Source organism: Mercenaria mercenaria, chromosome 9 (genome assembly GCF_021730395.1).
Source record: "Mercenaria mercenaria strain notata chromosome 9, MADL_Memer_1, whole genome shotgun sequence".
Classification (NCBI taxonomy): Eukaryota; Metazoa; Mollusca; class Bivalvia; order Venerida; family Veneridae; genus Mercenaria; species Mercenaria mercenaria.
In genome coordinates this window covers 81,549,534-81,566,975 of record NC_069369.1, presented here as the reverse complement: position 1 = coordinate 81,566,975, position 17,442 = coordinate 81,549,534, and the positions used below count along the sequence as shown (strand labels likewise).

The window sequence follows — 17,442 nt, the reverse complement described above, 5'->3', positions numbered from 1 at the left end:
AGATCCCATGAAAAGTATGGCCTCTAGAGAGGTCACAAGGTTTTTTTACTATTTGACCTACTGACCTAGTTTTTAAAGGCACGTGACCCAGTTTCAAATCTGACCAAGATATCATTAAGGTGAACATTCTGACCAATTTTTATGGAGATCCATTCACAAGTATGGCCTCTAGAGAGGTAACAAGGTTTTTCTATTTTTAGACCTACTGACCTAGTTTTTGACCGCACATGACCTTGTTTCGAACTTGACCTAGATATCATCAAGATGAACATTCAGACCAATTTTCATACAGATCCCATGAAAAATATGGCCTTTAGATAGGTCACAAGGTTTTTCTATTATTTGACCTACTGACCTAGTTTTTGAAGGCATGTGACCCACTTTCGAACTTGACCTAGATATCATCAAGATAAACATTCAGACTAACTTTCATACAGATCCCATAAAAAATATGGCCTCTAGAGAGGTCACAAGGTTTTTCTATTATTTGACCTACTGACCTAGTTTTTGATGGCACGTGACCCACTTTCAAACTTGACCTAGATATCATCAAGGTGAACATTCTGACCAATTTTCATGAAGATCTCATGAACTATATGGCCTCTAGAGAGGTCACAAGGTTTTTCTATTTTTAGACCTACTGACCTAGTTTTTGAACCCACGTGACCCAGTTTCGAACTTGACCTAGATATCATCAAGACGAACATTCAGACCAACTTTCATACAGATCCCATGAAAAATATGGCCTTAAGAAAGGTCACAAGGTTTTTCTATTATTTGAGCTACTGACCTAGTTTTTGATGGCACGTGACCCAGTTTCGAACTTGACCTAGATATCATCAAGGTGAACATTCTGACCAATTTTTATGAAGATCTTGTGAAATATATGGCCTCTAGAGAGGTCACAAAGTTTTTCTATTTTTAGACCTACTGACCTAGTTTTTGAAGGCACATGACCCAGTTTCGAACTTGACCTAGATATCATCAAGATGAACATTCTGACCAACTTTCATAAAGATCCCATGAAAAATGTGACCTCTAGAGTGGTCACAAGCAAAAGTTTACGCACGCACGAATGTGGTCCAAATTTAACAAGAGCACCGCCTTGCGGGTGCTCACGCTCATCTGATTTTTTTTGTGCAATAGAAATATTGTCCTACCCATGATTTTCTAAGTCTAAAAAGGGCCATCATTCTTGCAAAAAGCAGGATAGAATTATGTTTCTTGATGTACAGTGTCCACTTATGATGGTGAAAAACTGTTGCAAGTTTTAAAGCAATAGCTTTGATAGTTTATGAGAAAAGTTGACTTAAACATAATACTCAACCAAGAAAATGATTTTCTAAGTCCAAAAGGGGCAATAATTATTGCAAAAAGCAGGATGGAGTTATGTTGCTTGCTGTACAGGGTCAGCTTATGATGGTGAACAAGTGTTGCAAGTTTCAAAGCAATAGCTTTGATAGTTTAAGAGAAAAAGTTGACCTAAACATAAAACTTAACCAAGAAATCTGATATTTTCTAAGTCCAAAAGGGGCAATAAATCTTGCAAAAAGCAAGATGGAGTTATGTTTCTTGATGTACAGGGTCAGCTTATGATGGTGAACAAGTATTCCAAGTTTCAAAGCAATAGCTTTGATAGTTTAGGAGAAAAGCTGACCTAAACATACAACTTAACCAGGCAACGCCGACGCAGACGCCGACGCCGACAACCGCTCAAGTGATGACAATAACTCATCATTTTTTTTCAAAAAATCAGATGAGCTAAAAATATTGTAAGTGAACAAAAGAAGGATCTGCCAAATAAATCTGTTGGCATAAATGAAATTTCAGATCAGTATCTTCATTAGTTACGGAGATATAACAATTTTAATTTGAAATAAAGGGAGGTAATTTGACATAAAATCAGTCCATAGTTATCTACCCTGATTGTCTCAGTCCAACTAATAACAATAATGAAATTTCAAATAAGTCCTATAAGTACTTACTGATATAAATCCATTTTGATTACAATCAGGGGTGGTAATCAGATATAAAATAACTCTGGAACCTACGACTGGATCTGATTTGTCATGGAAGTTTGTCTCAAATAAAACCATAAATGAAGTCTCTATATGGCTGCAAAAGCCAAAAAAGCCGATTTTGGACCTTAAAGTGGCCATAACTCTGGAACCCATGATGGAATCTGGCCAGTTCAAGAAAGGTAGAAAGATCTTGTGGTGATACAAGTTGTGTGCAAGTTTGGTTAAAATCAAGTCATAAATGAAGCTGCTATTGTACAGACAAGGTCAAAATAGCTAATTTTGGCCCTTTCAGGGCCATAACTCTGGACCCCATTATGGGATCTGGCCGGTTCAAAAAAGGAATAGAGATTTTATGGTGATACAAGTTTTGTGCAAGTTTGATTAAATTTAAATCATAAATGAGGCTGCTATTGTGCAAACAAGGTCAAAATAGCTCATTCTGGCCCTTTCAGGGGCCATAACTCTGGAACCTATATAGGAATCTCGCCAGTTCAAGAAAGGAACCAAAATCTTATGGTGATACAAGTTGTGTGCAAGTTTGGTTAAAATAAAATAATAAATGAAGCTGCTATTGTGCAGACAAGGTCAAAATAGCTAATTCTGGACATTTCAGGGGCCATAACTCTGGAACCCATAATGGAATCTGGCCAGTTCAAGAAAGGAACCAAGATCTTATGGTGATACAAGTTGTGTGCCAGTTTGGTAAAAACCAAATCATAAATAAAGCTGCTATTGTGCAGACAAGGTCAAAATAGCTAATTTTGGCCTTTTCAGGGGCCATAACTCTGGAACCCATACTGCGATCTGGCCAGTTCAAGAAAGGAACTGTGATCTTGTGGTGATACAAATTTTGTGCAAGTTTGGTTAAAATAAAATCATAAATGAAACCACTATCGTGCAGACAAGAAATTGTTGATGCACGACTGGACGGACGGACGGACGCACAGACTACGGACGAAGGGTGATCACAAAAGCTCATCTTGTCACTATGTGACAGGTGAGCTAATAAAAAACTCTGGCCTAAAAAAGTTAGCGCAATCAATTTACTTAAACAAACAAATTAGCCATTGTTATGTTTTGTGGCTTTGATAAATTATTCACTAACTTGACTTCAAGAAGAAAAGCATAGAAATACTTTAAATCAGTCAATGCACCAAAAACAGATAATTTATGCAGATTCCCTGCACCTTGGCATGTCTGAACTATTACATGTGTTACCATTAGTAAAATAAACCTCAAGTGATTTTTGTACAGAAACTGGCTCAATATAATGAAATGTAAGCCTTCATTCATGTCAAGGTCAACTGTTTACTAAAAGCATGCATGTCAGGGCCAGACTGTATTATAAAATTATTCATGTCGTCTTGCAGGCACTATCATGCAAGAATAAATTCATTTTTAACTAGAGCTATCATTGAAGGTGATGAATGTATCATTTCCATTTCATAAAAACTTTAACCGACGCTTATGCCAGGGTGAATAGTTTAGCTCTCTGTATTCTTCAAATAGTCAAGCTAAAAACAACAACTGCATAGTTTCTCGTTTTGTCACATATTTTCACGACCCTAATGTCTTGAAGAATTTGATGGGTTTTTTTTCATAACTGTAGCTTTTATAGTTTTTGAGAAAAGGTGGACCTAAACAAAATTTTAACCAAGAAACTGAAATTTTCTAAGTACAAAAATGGCCATAATTTTGACAAAATGCAAATCAGAGTTATTGTTCTTGGCCTACATAGTCCCCTAATGATGATAAACGAATGTGCAAAGTTTCAAAGCTGTAGCTCTTAGTGTTTGAGAAAAGATGGACATAAACAAAAATTTTAACCAACGCCGACAAAGTGATAACAATACTGCGTAGACTGTTTTCAAAATTCAGACCAGCTAAAAACAACATTTTTGCTGAGGCATAATAAGGTAATTTTTAATGCACAAAAAGGTGTGCAGTAGAAAATAGCAGAGATATCTTGAACACATCTTTGAACAGTATTTCAGTTTCCAATATTTATGGACCAAGGTTAATTACCTAACCCAGTATTCCCAGAATTTATATCATTTCTCACTTATTCTCAGAAAGTAAATGGCAACTCCTCCACATGAACCAGATATGGAAAATAATTTCAGACATTCTGTCTTCTGTGGTATATCACTTTGTCCCAGTATCAAAGTCACCGCATTTAGATTGGCTGTCAGGTGTTAACAAGTAAACACATTTCTGAATGACGTAGAGTAATAACACTAGTTTTATACATCTGTGTCGCTCTCCTTTTTCTGTTATGAGAATATTTAAGAGTACCTTTTGTTTTTGCCAAAAGTCTGGAATGTGGCACTTCGTACATTATCTGAAAAAAGAGCATAGACTTCACTGTCTTGCCAGTTCTAGTGTATGAATACAACCTGTCATTGTCCAGATCATGTCCAACAGGTTCTATCATCATAGATTTCCTTGTCTCATGAAACTGTTACTACCAAACCAACTTTGTCTTAATTTCCACCAAATTTCAAAACTGAGTAAAATATTCCCCCAGCTTCATGGTAATATATTCTTACATTCATTGAAATCCTTTACATGACACACACACACACCAGCAAATCTAACTGAGAAATATATACATGTACTATCTAAAACACGGCTGAGGGCAGAACTATAGTACAACCAGGAAATATAATTTCTCATACTTGGCTGAAGTAAAAAGCCGCTGGTCAGGAACAAGCACACTTTCATTCAATTCATTGTCCTCAGAATGAGATGAAGTTTGAGAATCCAAAGCTGTCTAAGGGGAAGAAGCTTGATTTTCAGTTATTTCAATAGTTGTGGTCGATTTTTGTTTGTTTGTTTGTTTTGGGTTTAACGCCGTTTTTCAACAGTATTTCAGTCATGTAACGGCGGGCAGTTAACCTAATCAGTGTTCCTGGATTCTGTACCAGTACAAACCTGTTCTCCGCAAGTAACTGCCAACTTCCCCACATGAATCAGAGGTGGAGGACTAATGATTTCAGACACAATGTCGTTTATCAAATAGTCGTGGAGAACATACGCCCCGCCCGAGGATCGAACTCGCGACCCCGAGATCCGTAGACCAACGCTCTTACCTACTGAGCTAAGCGGGCGGGTTGTGGTCGATTTTGCTGGTTGACTAACACTTACACTTGTTATAGCTTTTGATAATGCTGTCTGTTTGAATAAATTGTCTATTCTTTGCGTTTTTTCAGGGTTTTTTTTTTAACATAATATTTTAATCTGTGTAACATGTTATTACCATTGTTGTTGTTGATATCGATCTATTTCTGTAAGATAATGGGTGGATTAATAGAAACGACGATTGCCGAATGTATCCAATTGTACTACCGTTTTTCGTACTCAATTTTCGCCGTACTTGCTGTTTTTCTCTGTAAAACGTGTCGATTTTTCTCAGATTTTTTTTGGCTTTGAATTGGAAATTTTTTGCTTGAAATTGGGGAAAAAAGACACTATTTTCAACTGGGAACATAACCGAATAACGGCTATAAAACTGGCCAAAAAAACCCCCCTGAATCCCCATTTAAAGGAGCGAAATTTAGAACACTAAACTATGGATAATATCATATATGCAATCCAAATAAGTAGGTCATGATGGCCCTAATTCACCCACCTAGTACTAGTGCTTTCTTCGGCAAGGTCAAGGTCACTTAGACAAATCTTAAGTACATGGCAAGGTCAAGGTCACTTGGACAAATCTTAAGTACACCAAGCTCAAACATAACATAGTGTAACCTCCCATCCATCAATGAGAGAAAAAAATTCAACAGACAAGAAAAGTTTTGTGGAGATCTATTCATTCAACATTGCTATATGTTTCATACAGACAAACATTCTAACCAAATTTTAAGTAGATCAAAATGTGGCCTCTTTAGTGTTTTCATAAGGCTTTACTATAATTTGTCCTAGTGACCTTGTTTCCATCTTGACCAAGATTTTGTAACTTTGCTGTGTTTCAGTCACTTGTGTTAAAAAGGTTTCTCCATGTCTTGACCTTGTTACTTAAGTTTTTGGCACTGCTATAATTGTTAATATTCATTCATAAGAATTTGTGTTTATAGTTAATATTCTACTACAAAAAATCTGTTAAAAGAAACAAGGAGCTGCGTTTTCAAAACACAAAATTATGCCCCCTGGTGTATGACCAAAGATGTTTTTTTTTTTAGGTTTTAAGTTTAAAGGTGAAAAACGTATGAAGGTCAAGGACACTACATACAGGTCAGTTTGTAGGTCTTGTCACAAGGATTGTGGAGTGAGTATGAACAAAATCGAGGCATTAATGTGGGCTGTAGGCAATTTGGTTTGTACAGACAATCAGACGGATTAACAGACAGTTCAATCACTATATGCCCTAGGGGCATAAAAAAGCTTTTATTTTTACGGTCTTAAAAACACCTTAGTAATCTGGTGTGTTTCACAACTAAAATTTCAGTGCTCCAGATAACTCTTTGACCCTGTGGGTAATTACGTCCAGTTTTAAAAGAGTGGGGGTAAATTAGAAAATATGAAAAAAGTTGGGGGTAAATAGGGGTTTTAGGGTGAAATAAAACCATTGAGGTTTAGCAATTTTATTTTATTATTTGAATATTTATGGCACCTTCATTGGCCCATACACTTTCAACATTGTTGGCTTCGCAGATTGCACATTTCAGACGTATTCATCGCTGTTCGCATTGAGTACTTTTAAACACGGGAACGATGACTTTCAATTGTAGATTTAGATACTGATAAATGAGTCCTAATTTCTTTTAAATATATTATCAATCAGTTCCTGTAAATAGGTTGGACAGCAGCCTTTGCAGACATCGGTTTTCAGTCTTGAAATAGTTCTGGATCTTTCAATGTTTTGGATTTGAAGCCATGCTCGGGATAATCTTTGATAAACAACATGCAGACGCTTGCAAAATTTTATAAGCGTCTCCGCGAAGTACAACTGGTTTACATATTTCACACATGAGAGCTGCTTTTTACAAATATTATTGCATTTAAGCAGTCGGGCGTAGCAGTCCAATACAGTAGCGGAAGTAAGAATCAGCTGTTCAAAAATTAGTACGCTTGCATGTTTTCGTGTTTTGCGTAAATTCTGAAAAACGGGCGTAACTTGTATGCAAAGATCTTAAATTATGAGCGTATTCCAGTATTTCTTGAGCGTCAAATACGTAGGTATGCACCTTATCTGGAGCACTGCTAAATTCCACCAATACTTAAAGGGACACAACCTGAACTACTACCTTACCATTCTCTATAGTTTTATTCTCCCTTCAATAAAACTACATAAAAGCTGAAATAAATGGCATCATGGTGGCGGAAAGCCAATGAATTAAAATACTTTAAAATATTGTTGGGTGCATCACAATTATTATCATTTGGCAACTTTCCAGCTTTTCATGGTGGAGGAAGACCCCAGGTGCAAAGGGTCTTATTTATTTCATGCTTTTCAGGGAAATACTGAAATTTATCAGTGAAATAAAATTGATATTTCCACTGCTTCAAACAGGAAAAATATCATTTTTATTTTTCACTGGTAGGGAACTACACTTGAATGCGAATGAATATGAATTATACATAATCATAAATTCCTTGCAAAATATACTTCAGTAAAGATATAGATGTATATAGATACTTACAGGATCATAAAGATATGATCCATCGTAATCATGAAATCTAAAAGAAATTTGGAAATGTCACAGAACTACTTGACAGTTTTTCTACAAAGATATCATGACGTCATGATGCGATGCACATGACGCTGCGTGGGTAAAATGGGTATAATTTGTTTAAAACAATTGAAAATACATAAAATAAAAAGAAAATTTGTTTGTTTCAATGTAAGATCGAAATATATTTCCCTCGTGAACACCATAATTTACATTTTCACTCATGGCTGCGCCACTCGTGAACACATTTAATTATAGTGTTCACTCAGTGAAATATATTTCGAGCTTACACTGAAACAAACAAATATCCTCTATTTCATCACAGGTGAGCACCTGGGTAGAACCACCAACTTTCCAACAGCCAGCTGTATGGTTTCCTTACATGAAAGAATTCTACACCCAATGCAATGTTTTGAATCTACAGTGGGCAGCAGCAAGTGATCTGAAGTCAACGGTTAGCTCCATATTTTGAGAGAAAAAAATCAAACAACATCAAATCATAGAAAGAAAAGGCTGTTTAGGATGAAAACTGAACAGCATATAAAACATGTACATTTCTCTACACAACAATTGTCAATTTACCAATATATACATTGAATTCTGGAAAAAGGACTTGCATAAAGGAGCTGCCAAAGTTTCAGACAGTTCAACGTCTTTAAAAACTCGCCATTTTCAAAGAACTGTTACATATCTTTATTTGATATATTTGCAAGAATGTTTCAGTGCTTAAGTTTCACAAAACTACGTGGAATGTAGATTTCAGAAATTTCTTTACAAATGGCATTCATTTTTTAAAAGGGGGACAGCTTTCTGAGAATATCTTAAGTATCAAGTCGTTCAAGACAGTACTGTAGAACATGAAATGGGCAGGTAATGTAAAGAAATGATGATTTTGACAGACTGCCTGGGACTGTGTATACCTACAATCTGGATGTTGTTTTTTTTCCATTTATCTTTTATTTTAACCCTCATCATGCTGGACATGAATGATTCTGCCTTTGCGACCACTGTAGATCATGATCAGCCTGCACATCCATGCAGTCTGATCAAGATCTGCACTGTTGACCATTCGGTCAGTATCTTTTTGGTAAGCACCCCTTTCAACAGTCAATGGTACTGTCTAAATTGAAAGATGGACAAGTTCATAGTAGAAATTTAGCAGGGTAAGGGTTAAGGTAGTGGTCATACATCTGCAAGTAGTAAATTCAGCTGCTACATCCTGGTTTCCATCTCAGTATGCCAATTCTCCCCTTCCCCGAACTTATAATGTATAACTCAACATCAACAAGTTATGTGCACTATAATGAAGTCTTTTACTACAGAAAAGGTCTGAGAAATTCGGACACGATTATTAACAAAATCAGAGTTTACATGAGACAACATTATTGGACAAAAGTTTTGACTCAACTGAACAAAAACTGTTATGTCTTTCTGTCTCTTGTTCAAAATCTACAAAATGCAGTCCCATGTTGGACAGAAATGTATCCATCTTGTATTCAATATAAGGACTGTAAACTTGAGTAACAACTAGAAATGTGTCCATGGGACACAGATGCCCCCACTACATGACATTAGTCAGGGGCCAGAACTCCTACAATACTGAATGAATCCGGATGCGAAACCCCAGGTGCACAACTACACATGCTGACCAACATTTCTGTAAACTTTGGTGATTCTAGGTCAAATGCTTTTGGGGCTATGCGCGACACAACATTAAAATGACCAATTTTTTACTAAGTCAGGGGCCATAACTCCTACATGACTGGATGAATCCGGACGCGAAACCCCAGGTGCACAACTACACATGCTGACCAACATGCCTGTAAAGTTTTGTGACTCTAGGTCATATTCTTTTGGAGCTAGGCACGACACAACATTAAAATGACCAATTTTTACAAAGTCAGGGGCCATAACTTCTATTTGACTGCATGAATCCGGACGTGAAACCCCAGATGCACAACTACACATGCTGACCAACATTCCTGTAAACTTTGGTGATTCTAGGTCAAATACTTTTGGAGCTATGCGCGACACAACATTAAAATAACCAATTTTTTACTAAGTCAGGGGCCATAACTCCTACATGTCTGGATGAATCCGGACGCGAAACCCCAGGTGCACAACTACACAGGCTGACCAACATGCCTGTAAAGTTTTGTGACTCTAGGTCATATACTTTTGGAGCTAGGCACGACACAACATTAAAATGACCAATTTTTACAAAGTCAGGGGCCATAACTTCTACATGACTGAATGAATCCGGACGCGAAACCCCAGGTGCACAACTACACATGCTGACCAACATTCCTGTAAAGTTTTGTGACTCTACGTCAAATACTTTCAGAGCTACGTGCGACACAACATTTTCGGAAGGATGGACGGAAGGAAGGACGGACGGACAAGAGCAAATCTATATGCCCCCCCCCCCCAAAGTGGGGGCATAAAAAGTATCTATTACCCCAAAATGCACATACCTGTCTGTTTACTGTTCAGTGACTGTAGATTTTGTGGCATATGTCTAAGAGCAAGGTTCTGCAGGTGACTCTCCATATTTTGAGCATACCTGAAAAAAAAACACACACAATGTTAGACTTTTTTTTAACTTAATGCATTTACGTGACATGTACAAGGGTGAGAACTCTTCCAAAAACATACTTCATACAGACTATAAGGGGTAACAAAGTTCACAATCGAAGACAAAAAAACAAAGAAACATACTCCCTAGCAAATGTAAGTTCCTCATCTGAAAGTTTGGTTGAATCTTCATCCTTCTTTAATGTGTCCTCAGCCTCGTCTAAAATATGAGATGTATAACGCTCAATCTGAAAGAGAAATACAAAACCTTAAATTGGAACGAGTTCTGAAGACAATAATCTGTTTTTTTAACCTGTACTAAAACAAAGATTTGAAGCAATGGCAAGACACAGGATTTTTTTTTAATAAGAAGAGCACGGCTGAGCGGGCAATTTATAACTGAAGACTGCTCTGATGCTACTGATGTCGAATAAACAAAACCCTCGAGAGATTCAGCACATATGGTGCGAATGTTTGTCTACATGACCACTAAGACCTTTGCCTCAGAAACTCAAAATCAAGAGGGGTCCTTGGTAAATGTGCTTTTATACTAATGGTTACTGTCACCATCTTTTGGCTGAGTAATCTCAAAGTCAATTAGAGTCATTCCCTGTCCATAAGAATGTGCCCACCAAGTTTGAGGATCATAGGTTAAGGCCTTCCCAAGATTTTGTTGGGTTAAACATCACAATTATATGTCATATTGTGATTTCCCAATTTTTGATGGAGGAAGACCTTGGAGCCTCTCTGGGCATTATTTCATTATGGTCGAGCGATGACACTTGGCAATTTGCGTGAGATTATGCGTTTTCGTTAGACAATCCAGCAATCTTCAGATGTAAATGTAGCTTAATGCACACCAGGCTTTCATTAAAAACCTAAGAATGTCAAAATCACAAAATGGAAATTACGTCATTTAACAAAAATTGCCATTACAAGTCCATAACCTAAACCAGAAATAATTATGTACACTTAGTCAAACATTAACCCTAAAATGTGTGCATTGTGACGCAACATTAACATGAAACTAGAGCTGCTTTTGAGAAAAGCTCATGTCTCCCACAACTGCCTAATCATCTGAATAGTAAGTCTGTCTTTATATACTGTTTACTCACAGAAAATACCTTTGATAGTTTTGGAGTAAGTGTTGGAGTAAGCAGCCTATCTGATAAGTGTTGGAGTAAGCGTGTTGGAGTAAGCGTGTTGGAGTAAGCGGTCTATTGGTATGTTGGAGTAAGTGTGTTGGAGTAAGCGGCCTACCGGTAATTCAAGGGCCATAATTCCGAAGTGCCTGGGCAGATTTGACTAGATATTGAACTTGGCCGAGGACTTATGGTAAAACACATTTTGTTCAAGTTTGGTTAAGATCGGATGAGAAATGTTCGACTTAGAGCGCGGACAAGATTTGTGACACACACACACACATACATACAAAGACAGGAGTAAATCAATATGTCTCCCACACCACTGTGTGGTGGGAGACATAATTTCATCTTTTCAGAACTGTAAATATGTAAGAAATGAACCAAGTTTCAAGTAACTTTTATTTGGAAATGAAATACATTCTTTGGTTGTGTTTAAAAGTATTCATGACAACCTTCATACCTAAAAGAAAACTACAAGAGCTTGATTCATTCCTTTACTTTGCCACAAAATTAAAACATTTACCTTTTGTAATCTGCATCGTAAATAACTGCTGAGAATATATCGTATACGATCAATCTGAAAGAAATTTAATACCTTTATTCACATAACTTACTATAAATGGTAACAAAACTGCATCTGACAAAATCCTGTAACCAATAACTGTCAAGCTGGTCAAATAACTGTAAGCTGGCATTATAACCGGAAACGGGTTTAAACTGATTATTGGCCTGCCATGAATGAGTGACATCATTTCTGACAACATTTTACCCTGTGTCGTCACTAAAAGAAATTGAAAATATTGATATTTTATAAGATTGATTTAAGCAATGGATATATAACTAGACCTATCAGGCTATCACTGAAGGTGATGAATGTACCCCCCTCACGCACTGACACAGTACATTGCAATTTGACGCACACAAGACTGCATAATTATGTGGACTGTAAGTATAAAGACTCTATGTATATAGTATAGTAACAAAAACGAAAGTCCCATAACTCTGCAGAATATTTATCTAAAAGAACGTAACATGCACCATGCACAAGTAGGGTTAGTACTGATCACTTGTGTGAAGTTTCATTAAATTGTGTGCAAGGGTTCAGGAGATTAGGCGCGCACAAGATTGCATATGCAGACTGTATGTATATAGTATATTAACAAAACACAAAGTCCCATAACTGTGCAGAATTTTTTTCTAAAAGAACCTAACATGCACCATGCACAACTAGGGTTACTACTGATCACTTGTATTAAGTTTCATTAAATTGTGTGCATGGGTTCAGGAGATTATGCACACACAAGATTGCATATGCAGACTGTATGTATATAGTATAGTAACAAAAATCAAAGTCCCGTAACTCTGCAAATTTTTTTTCTGAAAGAACCTAACGTTCATCATGCACAACTACTGTTGTTACTGATCACTTTTGTGAAGTTTCACTAAATTGTGTCAAGGGGATGAGGAGAGTTGGTGCGCACAAGATTGCATATGCAGACTGTATGTATATAGTATAGTAACAAAAATCAAAGTCCTGTAACTCTGCAATTTTTTTTTCTGAAAGAACCTAACATGCACCATGCACAACTACAGTTGTTACTGAACACTTGTGTGAAGTCTCATTAAATTGTGTCAAGGGAATGAGGAAAGTTGGTGTGCACAAGATTATGTCTATGTATATAGTATAGTAACAAAAAACAAAGTCCCATAACTCTGCAAAAATAAATTCTGAAAGAACCTAACATGCATCATGCACAACTACTGTTGTTACTGATCACTTTTGTGAAGTTTCATTAAATTGTGTCAAGGGGATGAGGAGAGTTGGTGCGCACAAGATTGTGTCTATGTATATAGTATAGTAACAAAAAACAAAGTCCCATAACCCTGCAAAATATTTTTCTGAAAGAACCTAACATGCATCATGCACAACTACTGTTGTTACAGATCACTTTTGTGAAGTTTCATTAAATTGTGTCAAGGGGATGAGGAGAGTTGGCGCGCACAAGATTGCATATGCAGACTCTCTGTATATAGTATAGTAACAAAAATCAGAGTCCCGTAACTCTGCAATTTTTTTTTCTGAAAGAACCTAACATGCACAACTACAGTTGTTACTGAACACTTTTGTGAAGTTTCATTAAATTGTGTCAAGGGGATGAGGAGAGTTGGTGCACACAAGATTGTGTCTACGGACAGAGGACGGACAGACAGACAGACAACCTGAAAAAAACAGTATACCCCCCCCCCCCTTTACAACTTTGTTGTCGAGTTGGTGCGCACAAGATTGTGTCTACGGACAGACAGACGGATGGACAGACAGACAGACAACCTGAAACCAGTATACCCCCCCTTACAACTTTGTTGTCGAGTTGGTGCGCACAAGATTGTGTCTACGGACAGACAGACAGATGGACAGACAACCTGAAACCAGTATACCCCCCACTCACAACTTTGTTGTCGGGGGGTGCAATAAACGACTCATTAAATGGCAGTGACGTTCCTCACATGGTTATTAGCACTCTTAAACCTCTATTGGTACTCGGATTAGGCACCCTTGCAATACAGGCTTAGTCTTGCTAATAGCCACTGCCATTTAATAATTGCATAATACAAACTAGAAGATGCTTTTGTAAAAAAGCGCATGTCTCCCCCAATGCAAAGTCGTATAGGCAAGAAGTCAATACGGGTCAGGAGCAAAAGTCAGAGACACTGATGGTTGGCTGCAATAGGGATCATCTACTTGGCATGTCCAGTCATCCCGCTCAGTTTCAACACTCTTGGCCTAGTGGTTCTCAAGTCACTGTTCAGGCTCCTGTGACCTTGACCTTATGAAGTTTCAACATTCTGGGTCAAGTGGTTCTCAAGTTATTAATCGGAAATTGTTTTCCATGTTCAGGCTCCTGTGACCATGACCTTTAACAGATAGGGGTCATCTACTCTGCATGTTCAATCATCCTATGAAGTTTCAACATTCTGGATCAAGAGGTTCTCAAGTTATTGATCGGAAATGGTTATCAATGTTCAGGCCACTGTGACCTTGACCTTTAACAGAGTGACCCCAAAAACAATAGGGGTCATTTACTCTGCATGACCAATCATCCTATGAAGTTTCAACATTCTGTGTCGAGTGGTTCTCAAGTTACTGACCGGAAATGGTTTTCCATCTTCAGGCCCCTGTGACCTTGACCTTTAATAGAGTGACCCCAAAATTAATTGGGGTCATTTACTCTGCATGTCCAATTATCCTATGAAGTTTTAACATTTAACAGAGTGACCCCAAAATCGATATGGGTCATCTACTCTGCATGTCCAATTATCCTATTAAGTTTCAACATTCTGGGTCAAGTGGTTCTCAAGTTACTGACCAGAAACGGTCTTCAATGTTCAGGCCCCTGTGACCTTGACCTTTAACAGAGTGACCCCAAAACCGATAGTGGTCATCTATTCTGCATGTACAATCATCCTATGAAGTTTCAACATTCTGGGTCAAGTGGTTCTCAAGTTATTGACCGGAAATGGTTTTCAATGTTCAGGCCCCTGTGACCTTGACCTTTTAACGGAGTGACCCCAAAAACAATAGGGGTCGTCTACTCCAGCAGCCCTACAACCGTATGAAGTTTGAAGGTTCTAGACCAAATGTTTCTCCAGTTATTGATGGGAAAAGAAGTGGGACGTAGGGACGGACCGAGGGGGCCCAAAAAAAATTTGTCTCCCCCGGGGGGGAAGGGGGAGCCCAAAATTAGGGAAAATAAACCTTTTCCCAAATTTTTTACGGTGACAATTTTTCCCAAATGTATAAAACTTAAGTTTATTTTCGTGGGAAAAGGTTGCCACCATAAATTATTCAACTTATCTAATGCTTTAAATTTAAATCAAAACCTCAATAAAAAAATTTTTGGGTCAAAAAAAAAACCCTTTTCCCCTTATTTTTGAAGGGGAAAAAATAATTGTTGAAATTGTTTTTCAGTTTTTTTTAAAACCAGAAACATCTGGCCCCGGTTTCACAAAAAATTTAAATTTTTTTTCCTCATTTTTTAACTCAAGTTAAAATTTAAGTCAAAATAAACACTCAGTGAGTATTAGTTTGAGGCTTTTTTCACAAAAAATTTTAAGTTATTGCTCATTGAATGAAATTTGGGACTAAAAATTTTTTAAAATATTCGTATTGTTTAAAAACTACTTTTTACGGTAACTCTTCCGAACTCGCGGGGGAAGAAGGAAAAAAAACTTAAAAAATTTCCCGCGAACCCTTGTCTACTCGTTATCGGCCCCCGAGGGGGAAAAAGTCCACAAAAACTTTTCCCCAAAACTGGGGCAAGGGACGTCCCCGGGGCATTTTGATTTTATATTATGTAAATGGGGCCCATTTTTTTTGGAAATTTTTAGGGGTGCCCCCAAAGGGGGCCGAAAGAGAAAGAAAGGGGGGCCTGCAAAAACCTTCCCCGGACCATTTGGGAAATGCGTGAGTATCCCAGAGTAGCCCAAAATTCCCCTTTACTAAAAATTTTCAAGCAGTTTTCGAAAAAGATGTTAAGATAAAACTTTTAAAAAATTTTAAAAATTTTTTCACGAAACAACTAGATAAAAACCATTGAATCATATCGATCAAAATTTTTTTCCCGGGGACGGGGGGGAACCCTTCAATCTTTCGGGGGATTAGATATTAGGGGGGGACTTAATTTCCCCCGTTTTACATTTTTTAAACCGAAAAAAAACCTGTAAAAAAAGCATAAAAACATAATTTTCCCAGGAGGAAATTTTAAAATCGTGTGATTCCCTAGCACATATTTTTCCTTTTGTTGGAACTTTTTGTCTTTGGGGGGTTTTTGACAAAAGGGGAGCTTTTTAAAACAAAAAAACCGTTTAGGGATATATATACTGAGTTTTAAAAATTTTTTTTAAACCCCGTAAAAGTTTTCAAAACTGCCCAAAAAGACCAAAAAATGGGGTTAAATCACTATATTCTTGAAAAAATAACGGGTTTTTCGCTGGGAAACATTTTGCAAGAATATTTGGAATTGGGTTTTAAAAAGAGAAGGGGATGAAACTTTCTAAATTTGCGGCCTATTTTTCTCATTTTTTTAACTAAAAAGAGTTAGGAGCCGTGCCAGGGGAAAACCCCCTAGTGTTTTTCTACCGCGGGATTCCTTTTTGCCAAGGTTTTTCTAATTGCAAAAGACTTGGAAACGAACAGATTTTATCTTGCCCGGGACTGTGCCAGGGCCCTTAGATTTTATTTGGCCTATAAGTATTAATCATTTTTTTTTTTGTAAATGATAAAATGAAAATCTGAAGGCAGGGCTAGATTGGTTACAGAATCCTAGCCTCTAATTCTAGGTTAGGGAAAAGTTCTGCCCTTTCCTAGCCCAATTTTTTTGGGGATAAACTGGGATTATTAAAATTAATTAACAAAAACCCTGTGGGCGGGAAAAAATGGCGCCTCGACCGGCCCAAAACCCCGGGGCCCCTTTGGCTTCCGGGGCAACGCTCTCCCCAATTGGGGCTCCCGGGGCCCAACCCGATAAAAAAACCCCGCTAAAACCCCTTTCCCCTCTTATTGCGAGAAATGGCACTCCGGGCCCAAGTCTGCCGCAGACTTTTAAAACCCAAATTTCAGAGCACACCCAAGCCAACGCTTCGCCCACAGGGCCCCAAAGGGTGAGCACCCCGGGGCGAGCCCCCAAAAGTCCCAGTCGCAAAGGAAAAAATTTTTCAGCCTCGAACTGATCAACCTCGGACCTTTGGTTTAACGGCCAAGGGCTTACCAATTGATCCCGAGGCCCCCCGATACGGAACCGCACACACCCATTATATGTTACTCATCTGTTTTTTTAAAAAAAAATGATGGGGTTATTGCCCATAAATTTGAGGGGGTTGTCGGGTCGGGGGCCTGCGTGGCGTCCCTTTTTTTAAATTTTTAAATTTTTGGGTAATTTTTTCCCTCCAAAAACTATCAAAGCTTTTGCTTTGAAATTTGGAAATATTTGTTCACCATCAAAAGCAAAACCCTGTACATCAAAAAAAAAC

At 37.7% G+C, this 17,442-nt stretch overlaps 1 protein-coding gene across 1 annotated transcript in view; it reads right to left on the bottom strand.

The window, feature by feature from the left end:
* The window catches only part of LOC123547592 (DNA replication complex GINS protein SLD5-like), a 141,571-nt gene that overhangs the window by 78,327 nt on the left and 45,802 nt on the right, over window positions 1-17,442 (bottom strand). Inside the window, exons 3-5 of the mRNA XM_045334819.2 lie at window positions 11,939-11,992; window positions 10,415-10,518; window positions 10,171-10,259 (exon numbers count right to left, since the gene is read on the bottom strand). Coding sequence (XP_045190754.2) covers window positions 10,171-10,259; window positions 10,415-10,518; window positions 11,939-11,992 — 247 coding nt within the window. The remainder of the gene's footprint in view (window positions 1-10,170; window positions 10,260-10,414; window positions 10,519-11,938; window positions 11,993-17,442) is intronic.